We start from the raw sequence: 14,994 nt of genomic DNA, 5'->3' as shown, positions 1-14,994 counted from the left end.
CAGTTCTGTGTAAGAAGAGAAAACCTAGTCGGGGGGGGGGGGGGGGGCGTGTGGAAGAGCAGCATGCAATCATTTAAATAAAAACAGTATTGGAAAACATCTATACAAAGGAAGTGAAGCAAGACTGTACAGCAATCTCCATATTGCAACAAGGTATACCAAGTTCAGAGTTACTGTTTAAAGTCATGTTTTCTGTGCAGTTCAAAAGGGGAGAGGTGTCTGCAGAAAGGATAGAGAAAGGTCCTTACAAAAAAAAAAAAAAACCACCAACACCACAAATTCCATTGTGCAGCATCATATTTACACCTCTAGGGTTACCGGCAGTGAGTGTTAGACCACAGGGCTCCACTACAGAGATTTCTGAACTGCCTGAGCCACAATATTCGTCACCTGCTCCACAGGCTGCAGCTGAAGGAGATGAAATAGATGCTTTAGCAGTGAATCTCTGGAGTATTTGGCAGTCACACATTGGTCAACTTTAACTTGAGGCACTTTGCCCATAGATACCTTTAACACCACACCTCTGTGCAAATCACGAGTACAAAATAATATGACGCATGACAGTGATTGCAAAGATCTAGGTAGTGGAAACTGGCTGTATGCCGTCACGGAACTTCAACTTTTCTCTTTTATATGAAGTCTATATCTTAAACCTATCTTATATCTGTAACCTAAATCAGTCTCATCTGTTACACAACATTATCATTTCCAGATACATAAATACTGGGGGAAAAAAAACCCAACAAACCAACCACTGTCTCTTGCTTCAACTTCTCAGAATCCAGCAGACATTAAATCCATAATTTTACAAAACTGAGAGAAGTCCAATAGTATTGACAATCTCCTCAAAGTTCTCACGAAAATAACTTCACCCTACATTACCTGTCGGATCAAGCCTACCAAGCTTGAAAGATTCACCAGAAATAATCAAGAGAAGAGATGGCCATTTTCAGTAAATGCCTGGAAAATTTCCTTCCTGAAGCAGGCATCAGATCATGTGAGGTAAAGCCATGAGACCGCCACCAAGAAAAATATACCCAGCCTTTCAGGCAGCACTTCAATAGCAAATAGCTTGGGGACTACCTGCCTCTTCTCTTGTCTTCCCTTTGCACTGCTAGCCTGCTTTTACAGGCAAGATGGAAGCACAGAACAGCACGTCTTCCAGGGCTTCCTTCTTTAGTGTGAAAAACAGAGGTAATAAAATTAGCCCAGGCTTAAAAATATTTACATTACTTGAGACCAGCACAGCCTGATGACCTTCAGAGAGGATTACTCCACCAGGAGCACGTCCTTCAGTAAATTGTTCCAATAGTTATTCAATCTCAATTTTACAAGTTTATGCCCAACTTAATCTTGGATTTGTCTGCCCGTAAACCAAGGAGCCTTGTAGCCAAATCTGTTCCCTTTCTTGATCATGAAGAAATAACGGGGGGGGGGGGGGGGGGGAAACATATATAATCTACTTTCATGACCATATATATATTAACGGCTGTATTAAAGAAGATCAAAGGCCCAGGTACCCAGGGTCCTGGGGCAAGTGGCAAGTGTTCACAACAGAACAGTGTAAGAAGAGATGATCCTTCACCGGTGTTAACCTCCTGCTTTTACAACTAACAGCTTCGGGCCATCCTGAACTGCAGACTACACCCCGATCGCTGTGCTTAAAAGCCGCTATGCCTCTCCGCACTTTGTCAAAACTCTCTTCAGCCAATTTATAGTCTCGGCCTCCACACCACACCAGTAGTAGCTGTTTTCGCAACTTCAACGCGTGCGATGCGAGAAGCATTTATTTCCTCCTCCACCCTGTGTGTTACCTGGTGACTCCATTCAGTCACTGCTTCCCACAGCCGCGGCTCAGCCCGCCGCCGCCCTCCCCGGAACACCCCGCCGCCGCTGCCCGTCAGCCCCCATCCCGCGCCGGGCCGGGCCGCTCGGCCCGCAGCTCCCTCCCAGACCCTGCCAGCGCCGGCACCGCGACCCCGAGACACGCCGCGCCGGCGGTGGGACGGGCTATCGCCGCCACCGACAGACAACGGCACCGGCACTCCCCACCCCCGGGCCCGCCCGGCACCTGCCCCCGTCGCCGGGCCTTGAGGGGAGAAGGCGGCCGCTCGGCCCCGGCCTCACCGCCCCAGGCCCCGCAGGCACTGCCACAGCTCGCTCTCCCCCCGCCCCCGCCTCAAAACGCGTTGCTGCCGCCACCGCACCTACCCGCCGGGGCAGCGCCCCGTCCCATGCCGGCGCCGCTGCTCCCGCCGCCGGGCACGCTCTGCCACCCGCCCCAGCCGGCCCCTTCCGTGCGGCGGGGGGCCCCGCCCCGGAGGCGAGGCGAGGCGAGGCGAGGCGAGGCGGGCGGCCCGGGGCGCGCAGGTCGAGGCCGGGCTGTGAGGGGGCGGTGGCGGCGGAATGGCGCTGCCCGCGCTGAGGGGAGGGAAGGAGGGAGGGGGGGAGCGGGGGAGAACGCCCCCCGCGCGCGCCCGCCGCCTGAGGCGCGAACTCCCCTCCCTCTCCTCACAGCAGCGGCCCCGCCCGCCGGGTCCCCCCGTGAGGAGGCAGCGGGTCGCTCGCCTCAGCGCCGGGTCCCTCGCCACCGGCCGGGCCTGCGGTTCACCAGGACGCAGCGTCCTTGGGCGGTGGTTTTTGTTTTCCCTTCAAGGCACTCGAGAAATCCAGCAACGTGGTTGCTTCATCTCTTGGCTTCAGCAGGGTTTTCAGCCCTCTTTGGCTCGAGGCCATTAGGAGTACCCTCCAGCGAACCAGGGTGATGGGTGCCTCTGAGAAAAGGTAAAAAATAAGAGGGAAAAGAGCCCAACTGCAACTGGAAGGGGAAGGCAAGTGTTCCACCTCAGTGGCTAGGCCCGGGGCAGGCCTTGCATTGACTGTGTTTTGCTGCAGTGCAGGCCAGGTTTTTATGTTGCAATTATCAGACACAGTGCGGGGGGGCGGAGGTGCCTAAAGACACCAAAACATTGCAGCAGGTAAGCCTTGTGACATTTAGGCCAACCTCATGGGCTCTTTTTCTAAGGGAGCTTTGAAGTCTTGTTTGGTTGCAGTAGCCTCTTCCCTTAGTTGTGCACATGCACACCAACCTGCTCCCTCAATGGCTTACAGGGACAGCTCAAAATCTCAGCTGGGACACATCAGATTTGTCTCTTGCATCTTCATTATATCTTTGTCTCCTTCACAAACATGTACACTGTTTCCCAGCACTTCTCCCTTGTACCTCCCTCCTCAGCCACACCATTCCTCCCCAGAAGTCAGGTACAGCTGCCTTCCTTTTGCCGTTCCTCTTCATTTCAGTATCTTCTAAATGTGCTAGAAATCTTCTAGCATCTTCTAAAAGTGCTAGAAAGCACTTGACTGAAGAGCTCCTCTCATTCCATTCTCAGAGATGCGAGAAGCAACCCTGTCATCCACAGCCCCTGAGGATGCCTTTTGTTCTTCCTCATTTCTCTGGAGAAGAAAAATGAACTATTTCCGTAGCACTAAATTACCATACATAGCTCAGAAAAAAAACATTACTGGTCAGTGCAGGCAGGCCACAGCCAAAAGGGTGAATACCTCCCACCCAAACAATCCACTGATCTGAGCCTGTTTCTTGGGACTTTTCCCTTCTTGGTCTCCTAGTTCCTTTGCACTGGACACACATTAGGTCACTTCAGAGAAGCGCTGGACATCCAGACATGAGAGACATGCACAAGCACATCAGGGCAAGGGACTGTGACTGCAAAGCCCAACCTGTAGCCAAACCTGCATTAGTCAGTCATGCGGTGGTAGAGAGCTGCCCTTCAGTCACGTGTTTTTTTAAACAGTCTTGAAAGATTGAACAAAATTACAATAAAATAGTTAAGCATTAACTTGCTGCTACTTACCCTGTAAATAGTAGCATGGCTGCTTCCCTTTGTGGTCTGACTGCTGTGGAAAGTTTGGAACAGTTTTGCTCAGTGAACACCCAGAGTTAAATTAGGGATGCCGAGATGCATAATGAATAGTGTACAAAAACTAAAATGCTACAGCATAAAAAAAAAACCTTATAAACTTTACTGTGCACCAGTTCACTTGGGATAAGTGGCACGGGGAGTATGAGAAATGAGCCTGAGCTAACAAATCCAGGAATTAACAATTACAGTATCGACTTACCCTGACTGACTGGGCATGAATTTGGGTAGGCAGGGGAATCATTTGCTGGCAGTCTAAGGAAGTCCCCCCAAGATGGTGTATTTTGGATAAGGTGGTATTTTCCAGAGACTCATGGACCTTTTCTGTCTTTCACCCGCTTCCTTTCAGTGAGTCTGAGATGTGGTAAATGCGAGGAGCTGCTGTTCTTCCCCAGGGAAGCTGGAAAGCCTTCCCAGGTGATGTGTTGGACTGACTGAGTTCCCACACTACGTCCCGGTAAGTCTCAGCTAAATTAGTGAAAGAGCTAAGTATGCCTAGGAACACTTTTGTGTGCACTTTTACTCTGAAGACCTGTGGGGACTGAAAGCCAGAGGAACTTTCCCCTTCAGCTGGGCTTGGACAAGAGCCCCAAAGAACAGCCAGTAACCCAACGTTGTGAAATTATGCAGTGTATTAGAGAACACTCACATTTTCTTAGTACCAAAAGAGAGGCCATTATGTAATAGTTGCTACTGTAGGAGAACAGGAATGTCTGCTTGGTTCCATGATTACAGGGTAAGTAGTAGCAAGTTAATGCTTAACTATGTTCTTGTAATTTTGTCTGATCCCTCAAGACTGTTAAAAAAAAACCTAAACAGTGGAAAAAGTCTGGAGTGGTTTTATTATGTGACACACAAATACCACCCTCTGCTCCAATCCCTATAAACCGTGAAAATCTGTGCTCCCCAAAAGAGAGAGCCTGACAGCCTGTAAGTGAAGAGAGAATCTCCCCCTGCCTCGTACGCTATTACCCCGGTGAAGTCACCGACTGCTCCTGTCCTTGCGTGTGAGGAAGTTTGGAGAAGCCAGTGCTTGACTATGCTAAAAATACGCTTGCCCGATGCTGGACTGGCAGGACAGCAGGGACGCTACGTCCTTTGCAAACCCGAAGCCGGTCTTTCATTAGCACAAACGTCAGGCAAAAGCACGCACGGCGACCGCTCGTTCTCCTCTGCCGCAACCGCTCCACCGCGACTTCGCTTGCCGGTCTTTGTGCCACACCACGAGACGCACGTAACGCTCTCGCTGCGGCCCTGCAAGGCTGGCAGAAGAGGCATGGGCTGCGGGGAGAGGCGCCCGGTAGTTTCTGTAGCGTACCCTTCCGCGGGGCCTCCTCCCCACTGCAGAAGACATCCAAGGTTTCTAAAACTCCGCCGTGTGTGTGTGAGACGGGCCTTTCTGGTTTATTACGAACCGTTGCGCTAATTGCCATGACAGTTTTCCTCCCCAGAGCGCGGCGCGGCCGTTGTGCAGGTCCCGCCTGCCACTGGCGTAACTCATCCTCACGGCTGCTGGGGAGAGGGACGGGGAGAGCAGCAGCACCCCCTGGGCCAGGCTGACCGCAGGTGATCTTGGTGCGGCCCCGCTGGCCCAGTCACGCCTGGCCGGGAGCGCGCCCCCGGGCCGCGCCGCGCTGCCCGCGCGCCCGCCAGCCCCTCGCCGGGCTCCGCCAGCGCGCAGGCGCCGGGGCGGGCGCGGGCGGTGACGCGGGCGGTGACGCGCCAGGCGCGCGCGGCGCCTGCGCAGTGGAGGAGCGGCGGCGATGAAGGTGGCGGTGGCGGGCTGCTGCCATGGCGCCCTGGACAAGATGTACGAGACGCTGGAGCTGCTGCAGCGACGGCACAACGTGCGGCCCGACTTGCTGCTCTGCTGCGGCGACTTCCAGGCTGTGCGCAACGAGGCGGACCTGCGCTGCATGGCCGTGCCCGCCAAGTACCGCCACATGCAGACCTTCTACCGGTGAGCGCCGCCCAGCCTGGCACGGCCGGCCTTGTCCCGCTCGGCCCCGGCCTGGCCTGCTCTGCTACAGCAGCTGTCGTGTCCCTGCAGGTACTACTCCGGCGAGAAGAAGGCCCCAGTCCTCACGGTGTTCATCGGCGGGAACCATGAGGCTTCCAACCACCTGCAGGAGCTGCCCTACGGCGGGTGGGTGGCGCCCAACATCTACTACCTCGGTAGGTTCTCCCGGCGGCGTTTTCCCCTCCAGCCCCTTGCCCTGCCCTGGCCTCGCCGTGACGAGCCGCGCCTCCATCTCCCCTAGGTTACGCGGGCGTGGTGCGGTTCCGCGGCGTGAGGATCGGCGGCATCTCGGGCATCTTCAAATCTCACGACTACCGGAAAGGTATGGTGGGACAGAGCGGGCCCGGCTGGGCGAGCGGCGGGCAGAGGAGCACTGGGCCGAGCCGGCGCGGCTGGGTCTGGCTGTGCCTCCTCTTCTCTGAACCGACTCTTATGCTGGAAGCCTCTCTTGGCTCAACACAGGGATTTCTCTGGAGGTGGTAGATGAGTCGGTAGCTGCCTGGCGACCACAGCAGGAAGCAATGCGCCTTTTGACTGTTGTTGCTGGAACAGTTGATTTTTCCATGTCAGTGTCCTTTTATAGCATGTAATGCAAGACTCTGTAGTTTTCTTGGTGTGAAACAGTCAATTTAAAGTGTGATATTGTACGAATGTGCTGTCCTGAGCTGAGGCTTAGTGTCAGTACATCTTGAGATTGGTGTCTCCTGGTTATATGTGTGTGCATTCAAGAGTTCTTCCTTGGAAGGGGCTCTGTCAGCAGACAGAAATCTTGTCACAGATGATACCTGGTGTCAGCGAATAGAAGATAGTTTAGTCTTTCTCATGTCCTCAACTCATGGAATAGCAGTCTTTTACTTGTGATTGCTGTACAGGAATATTATCTTCAGTAACATACTGCTTCAGAGAAGCTTTGCAGATGGCTTTCAAGCTGCAAAGTACTGAATTAGTTTTCTAGAACACTTGACTCTGTCTAATACCTGTCAATGCTAATTAAATTTGTTGTTGTCAAGCATACAGTTTGTATACCTGAATATTGCATGTGGGAGATAAGACTTTTTTGACAATAATGCTAACTACTAAAAAAGTAATTTTTCTCTTCAGTCTCAAGAATACATAAGAGCCCTGCTAGACATTCAGGTTTCTTGTCCCAAGGCAAAGTTGGAGACTACATGCCTTTTGACAGGCATGTTTGCACTTCTAGAGTTTGTGGCACCTGTGTTTAAGCTGCTGCTGAACCTGTTAAGCTGTAGTTTTATGGTTGGTGGCAAGGTTGAAGAAACAAAAAAATCACAGCCTCAGTGACCTGAGTCAGAGTCAGGAGTCAGATCTCATGCAGTGCTTTGTGATCTTTTAGTTTATGTCTCTTTCTGAATTGTTATGTCCTAACTTATGTTTTGGCTGCTAAACACTCACAGAGGGTGGCTCTCTGCTCTTGCTGTGTCGAAGCTCGTCTTTTACTTGTTTCTATCTACCTAACGTTCTTTGGCTGTGCCAGCATGTTTGCCTGTGTAGCCATGATATTAGCAGATACATATGCTGCGTGGCTGTGCAGTGAACAGCTCACTCTATATGTGATGGCACATGGCTACACAGTGTAACTGTGGAGGTAAGGGCAGTGGGGAAGTAACAAGGGCTGTTACCTCACCTGAGAGGTACAAACCCCCATTCAGGAATTAAGCACTTAAATTTCCCTGCCGAAAGTTACTTGTTTCAGACAGGTTCTAGGTTTTAAGTATTGAAGTCAAACTCCTGTTTTTTGTTTCCGCAGCTGAATTACTGTCTTCTCTGTATTTATGGAAATAAGACACAGAATGGAAGAAATGCTCATTGTTGTAGACACATATTTAGAACATATTTGCCTCATGCATAAAAAATTAGCAGCCTGTTGGTTTAAGCTTCATGTAAGGGAAATAGAGATTCTCCTTTGATTGTTGGCAGCCTTGTATTTGGGATTGCTGTAGGTGTCTGTATGACCCCAAGAAGCTAACTTGCAAACGGCATTAGGAGGGAACTATTGATTCAGATGACTATTTTTTCCTATATTTCAGGCCACTTTGAGTGTCCACCATACAACCAGCAAACAATTAGAAGCGCTTACCATGTGAGGAATATCGAAGTCTTCAAACTCAAGCAGGTTAGTGGAAAAATCTGGTTTTTAAACAGTGATAAATAGTTTTCATTAATTTAGAAGTAAGACGTTAAAGCTATTCTGAACAAGTATGCTATTGGATAGCAAATCTTACCAACGACTCCTGGCTACTCAGGACAGGACATTTTATGCCAGATGTTATTCCAGTGTTGCTTATGCTGAATATCTCTTCTAACACTGTGCGTAGCAGTGCAAATTTGACCTGAATCAGGCACAGGCAGGAGTTGTTTTTCGATTGGTTTGTCTGTTTTTAAATTGGTTAAAAGTCACAGAATGGAAGGTACTCCAGCTGTACACCTCTCTTTCAGCTTTATGTTAGCTTTAGGAAGATGGATGCTACCTTGTCTAACATGCAAGCTGGTTGGTACAAAGTTAACTAATCAAAATTTAATTAGCTGATCCCAGATTCCTGTGGCTGAAGTATTTTTGACTCCAGGTCGAGAAATTCAAAGGACAGATTAGCTTTATGAGGAAGAAGGTGCCTTTGATAGTGGGTAGAGAACTTGCTCTACAGCTATAATTTTTAAAAGTTGTCTTCTGAGTGCCTGACACTGTGATGATGTGATCTCTTTTATAAGGCAGTGTATGTAGAACACAGCTGACTGTCCCAAGAAAGTGTAGCACAAACCATGGAGACTAGAGTCCCTTGATATCTTCAGAGGCCATCTGAAATACAGGGTTCAGTGGTACACTTGCTTGCTTTAAAAAGTGAAGCTATTGGTCACAGCTAACTCTGTACTGATCTGAGGTAGAATGTGCTACACATGTTCCAACTTGTGCTGTGTGATTTTGAAACTTCTTTATCGTACGTGTTTTATTTGTACTGTATGCATTTTTGGCTTGACAGTTAAAGCAACCAATTGATATATTTATGTCACATGACTGGCCAAGGAGCATATATCACTATGGAAACAAGAAACAGCTTCTTAAAATGAAATCCTTCTTCCGTCAAGAAGTGGAGAGCAACACATTAGGAAGCCCTGCTGCTTCAGAGCTTCTGCAGCATCTGAAACCCACCTACTGGTTCTCAGCACATCTTCACGTTAAATTTGCAGCTTTCATGCAACACCAGGTAAAAGGGTGAAAAAAAAATCAAGGGTGTATGTGTCCTAAGCCCATTTTAAAATTCCAGTGCAAGTAGTCATGTCCAGAAAAGCAACTTAAAATGTTTTTGCTCAGTTATTAAAACTTACCTTAAGTCCTAAAACATAAAACATGAAGTGGTGTTATGACTATTAGCTTGTGTAAGTCAGAGATGTTATAAATCAGTGGTGTAACTACCTAATCTTCAGGAACAGTGTGGAATAGCTACATTGCTGCACTTGAAACTTGTTGATACAAGTATTTAGAAAAACACCCTCTTTCCCACTTTACTGGGGAAGGAGACAACCTCAAAACAAGGTGATAGAGAAGTGACTGAAAAGAAGGTCATGGTTACCCTGGGTTGGGAGGGTACCTGTAGTAAGACTTGGCAGATGAAGTTGTCCAGTGGCCTGGGTAAAGCCAAAAACCCACTCCTGTAGGCTGAAACTTCACTGGATTGAGTCACTCCTGAAAGTAGTATGACATGCTATTCCTATTTGGAAGTTACTTAGCTGTAAAAATGTAACTCTAGACCTTCTAGACTCAACAAGTCTGTTTCTAATTATGTTAAAAGTTTTTCTTACGGCATCAAGGCTGGGTGTGCTCAGCTGCCTTGGTTGAGGGAAACCTGTGACTCTTGCTGTATCTTGCTGGCATCTGCATCCCACTTTCTGTTAGAATTTCACTGAAGTCTGTTCTTCTTTTTATGCCTCCATCCCTTTCTTATAATCCCAGTCTGATTTTCTATTTCAGAAAGTCTCTGTAAATTATGCCTTTAAATCTCTATATAACTTGTTTAGAATGGTAAAATTTCATGGAAATGCTAATGACTGTGTTTAATACCATTTGTTTCCTAGGCAAACTCCAAAGAAGAGCTACCGAAAGCAACAAAGTTTTTGGCTCTGGATAAATGCCTGCCACACAGAGACTTTCTGCAGGTGATGAACATGTGCAGTGGGTTCTCACTTAAGTACTTAATTTGGACTTCTAGATTCTCTGTTACATATAAGATATATATAACCTGGAGAACAGTTCTGATAAATGGAGGAATTGGAAAGAAACTAAGAATGGTGCATGTGTGGAATGGTCTTTGTATAATATTGTCTTGAACTAAGCAGACCTGTCATGCAGGTGTGGTGTTTGCTTATTCCTACCATTTTCTGCCACCTTAGAACTAAGTACTTGACTTAATTGGAGAAGTAGCTCTACTTTAACTGGAATTAAATGTCCTGGTTTGGTTTGTTTTGTTTTGTTTTGGTTTTTTTTGACAAATGTCAAACCTACGAAAAAAGCTCATCTTGAGTCTCTTCTTTTTTCCCCTGGACCAGTTTGGGTCAGACAGTGACTCTTTCTTCAGACCTGTAGTCATTAATTCAGACAGGATTGAGTCCTGAGTTGAGTGCTGCAATTTCCTTTCAGTACTGTGGATTCCAGCAGGAATTGGTGCGACTTCCTAGGAGAGTGGCTCTGCCTCTGTTTGGTGCATATCTTGGCTAGGAAGGGCACTGGCCAAGTAAGAGGTCTGTGTTGTGGGAATTTTCAATCTGAGAGCCAAACTGATTAGCCAAGAGCAAAACAATGTTGGTGTCCATGGCCCGTGTGTGCTGCCTGCAGTGCCATCTGTGAAATCTAAAATGGATGAATCTAAAATCCTTTGCTGCGAGAGGGAGCTGCTGACAACATGTTCTTCAAATGCAGTCAAGTGTTTTAGTAGTCTTACTTTAAATTAGCTTTTATTTGTCAACTTAAAGGGAAGATGGTTTGTTACCTGTCCTTTGGATGTGTGGTGGGATCCATTTGCCTTAGTAGCTACCTTTGAAGATGGAAGAGAGTATGAGGATGGGCTTTTGCTATGCAAAGGTACACTGGGGTGCTAGTCCACACTTAGAATTCTGCAGCAAAACTGATCCGGAGTAGTACTACCTCTAGCAGCATGGTGATACACCTGTGTGTAGCTCTTGTTTAAAGAGTATTTTTTTTTTTTTCCCCCCTAAAACCATCTTACGAGGCTGAGTTACTTTATGGGTTATTTAAAATCAGAGCCTGACTAGTGCAGTTTGGCTAAAACAAATGGTTTGATGTGGGTTAATGTCACTGAAGAGAAAGTGATTTGGATTTCAATGTCAGCTGTTGAAAGAGTTTAAAAACATTGCATGTTAATCTCATTGCTGTGCTAAGAATGCATTTTTATAGAGCAGAATAACTGTTACTATCAATTCTTAATGTATTTCTGCTTAGAAGGTGTCATGAATTTAAGAGTAGGCAAATCCTGGTTTCTAAGTTGCATAACTGTTCAGTAGCTGGCAGTAGGGAGGAGGGTGTTCTGCTTTGTAAGTGCTGTAAGCTAAAATACAGAAATGCCTTTTTTACTGTTGTTCATTGTCCCTTCTTAGCCCCTTATTGCTATAAACTTCTGTGTAGTGCTAACTTGAGAGGACTTGTTTGATTGAGACCCCTAGCTCAGTGTACCTGAAACTTAATTAAAAGTCTATACCACAAAAGTAATACTTGAAACTTCGATCAGTTTTTGGTGTCAAGAGAAATAACTTGCATCATCTGTTTTCTGTGTTTTTTCTAAACAGATAATAGACATAGAACATGATCCTAGTGCAGGTGACTCGCTGGAGTATGATGCTGAGTGGATTGCAGTCCTCAAGGCCACCAACAGTCTTGTTAATGTGACACAGAGCTCATGGAATATGCCTGAAAATAATGGCCTCCATGCAAAGTAAGTTGCATGCAAAGCAGGGAGGAAAGTCTGGAGGCGTACTTCTTGTTGTATTTCTCTGTTCTGCAAGCCGTAATGTCTGTAGGACTTGCTAAATGCCTTGGAAAACAAAGAGCATGGTGACAAGACCTGTGCTCTAGAGCATACAGCTTCTTTACTGCTCTACATGGGCGATTAGTTTTGTTTTGCAAACTTAGATACCACCATTTGAGGGGCAAAAAAATACACGATTGCTGATCATCTTGCCGATTACACTGTGAGACTGAAAATCAGGCTGGATTATGGGTGTGGATGGGTGAAGGTTTATTGGATGGGCTGATCTAATACACAAATCCTTGGTGTGGGGAGAGGTGAATTGACCAAAGGTAATATACTTTCCTGGAAAGTCATTTGAGAACTTAGGTGTTTGTTGTAAGATGAATTTATTATCCATCTTTAAAAGTTTCTCTTTGTGGTGGGAACAGGAAATACCTTTTGACTAGCTGCACTTGTTTAAACTTTATCTGCTTATTTAGGTGGGATTACAGTGCGACAGAAGAAGCCATCAAAGAGGTGTTAGAAGAGCTGAATCATAACCTCAAAATTCCTTGTAATTTCACATTGACAGCTGCTTGTTATGATCCCAGCAAGCCCCAAAAACACATGGAACCAGTTCATACCATCAATCCACAGACCACTGAGTTTTGTGCCCAGTTTGGCCTCATTGACATCAATGACAGGATCCAGCAAGCTAAAGAAGAGGGCTCAGTACGAGGCGAATATGAAGAGGAGGAGGAAGAGGAGGAGATGGACAGTACTGGGTCAGCAGAGGAACCCAGTGAGTATAATACAGATAATTCTGGACTCTCATCCATTAATCCAGATGAAATAATGCTGGATGACGAAGGTGGCGATGAAGACTTGAGTACATGTTCAGTAGATCCTTCCCCTGATCATCCTCCTGACTTCTCTGCAAGTTTTTCTGACATCCGGATCATGCCAGATTCTATGGCGGTGTCATCCGATGATGCTATGGACTCCACTAACGAGGAACTGGAGAAAGCTGGTGTGAGTAAACAGGTGGAAGAGAAGAGCTTAAATGAGAGACCATTAAAGCGCATTGGTGGTAATGAAAATGGAAACAGTGGCATTAAAAAAATTAAGAGAAGGAATCAAGCTATCTATGCTGCAGAGGATGAAGATAAAACAGAATAATACTTCATGTGATGTATGACTAAGTTCTCTCCCTGCCTTTTTATGGAAAGGTGGTGAGAACAGTGGTGGACTACTTGTGTTTTTAATGTTACTTGATCTTATTCATGTTACTTTCTTAAGCTGAAGAGGCTGTATGTAATGCTCGCGGGGAAGAAGATTTATCTGGATTAAACCTCAGAAGCAGACTTTTCCAACGGAGTACTTTCTCGAAGGATTTAAAGCTGATGTATAATCAGTTGATTTTGCTTCGGTTCTTGGTTGTTAGTGTGTACTACATATCTTCAGATGTACTGCTATACAAGATTCACCATGCTTGTTTAACAAGAAAAGAGCTCTTAAACTGTAACTCAAGTCAAAGTGAGAGGATGTCTGGCTTACAAGACTGAATGATTTGATTTTATTGCTTTTTGTCTTGTTTTATACTGAACTTTTAATATAAAGTATCATATGCAATAACTCAGTGAACTAAATTTGAAAATAGAATTCCCATTATAGCAAAACAGCAATAGAAGAGTGAAGATTTTTGTTTCTGGTGATATTCATGCCACAGAAAAACTTCATGATCATAAACAAAGCAATGTGTATTGTCCAGTATCGGCTTTTAATTTCAGTTTTGGTAGGGAACCAAGGCTCTTAATTCGAAGCGTGACAGTTTTATGGGGACCATGGAAGAGTGCACTTTTGTTCTTAAAAACTCACTTGTGTGCTGTTTTTTAAAACTTCAGAACCATGTCTTAAAATTAAAATGCAAGTAGTTAGGATGAACAGCTTCCTAAATGTGGACATCATCACTGTCTCAATTCTTACTAATTAAGGCTGTGTTGTGTTTGCATATAAGGTGGTTTATGTCTCTAAGTTCCTTGAGACAATAATGTCTACCATTATCATTAGCCTAAGTTTTCCCCTGCCAGTTCTTTTCAGTAGTGTGCAACTTGCCAAACTTTTACAACTGGATTTGGAATCTTCCAAAGTACTTTCATAAACTTCATCTGAGGGAGAACAGGAGCTGCCAGAATAGTGACCCTCTTGGAAGTTTCCTCTTTACTCTTCTAGTTTGTCCTGAATTAATAGCAAACAAATTACACCCCTTTGGCCTAAAAGGCTCTAAGGATAACAAAACTTACTGAATTCATGAAAATGACAGTGTTTTCAAGCATATGTCATTAGACTCATTAGCTGTTAAATTCTGCTGGTGTTCTGTGCTGAGCTGCTGGAGTCCAGATGGAGCAGGACTTCCTCATGACTGTGCTGCCCTTGAGAGCAGAGATAGCTCCTGCGTGCTTTTACTCCTCTAAGGCACAGGCACTGTGGAGAAGAAAGCATCCTGACAGGCAGAGGGAACTGGACAGGGAACAATGTCTGAAATGGGTTGGTGAGTGAGAGTTATGTAGCAGGGAAACACTGTAAGGTCAAGACTTCTGTCTTTAAAATCACTTCCACATTCTGAGATTCATCTTGGTTCCTTTCCTGTCAGCAATTCACTTGAAAACTGAATGTGTGTCAGTATTTGAGGGCTAGAAAATGGCAAAATTGATGCCCTCCTCGGTTCTGCTTAACAGCTTTATACTGGTGGGTTGATGCCATTAACATTCTGTTTTTTCTTCCAGAGGATGCTATCTTGTTTACTAAATTATTAGTTGGGCCCCGTTAATACTCCTGTGTCTGTCTATGCCTGCTCATCTATCAGAACACCAGCCAAAGACAGCTGTGGTAAGATGGGATGAAAGACTGGAAGTGTTTGGTGTGACCCTCAGGTTATCTAAAGTATCTGTGAACTATCAGCTAGATTACTGAAGATAGTCGAGTATTTTTAAGGTCCTGGGTCTGTAATGCTGAAATCTTAAGCATGCCTCATGATCTGAAGACTATAATGTAAATGAAG

At 46.2% G+C, this 14,994-nt stretch overlaps 1 protein-coding gene across 1 annotated transcript; it reads left to right on the top strand.

The window, feature by feature from the left end:
* Window positions 1-5,701: 5,701 nt before the first annotated feature.
* On the top strand, window positions 5,702-13,112 carry DBR1 (debranching RNA lariats 1; the record flags this gene model as incomplete). The annotated part of the gene is made up of 8 exons (XM_082003835.1): window positions 5,702-5,898; window positions 5,989-6,113; window positions 6,200-6,280; window positions 8,007-8,092; window positions 8,955-9,179; window positions 10,048-10,128; window positions 11,773-11,918; window positions 12,434-13,112. The coding sequence occupies 8 exons, from the start codon at window positions 5,702-5,704 to the stop codon at window positions 13,110-13,112; spliced, it is 1,620 nt and encodes a 539-aa protein (XP_081859961.1).
* Window positions 13,113-14,994: the final 1,882 nt, after the last annotated feature.

Source organism: Phaethon aethereus (assembly GCF_964289735.1).
Source record: "Phaethon aethereus genome assembly, chromosome: 9".
In the NCBI taxonomy this organism is placed as follows: Eukaryota; Metazoa; Chordata; class Aves; order Phaethontiformes; family Phaethontidae; genus Phaethon; species Phaethon aethereus.
This window is presented reverse-complemented; position numbering and strand designations above follow the sequence as displayed.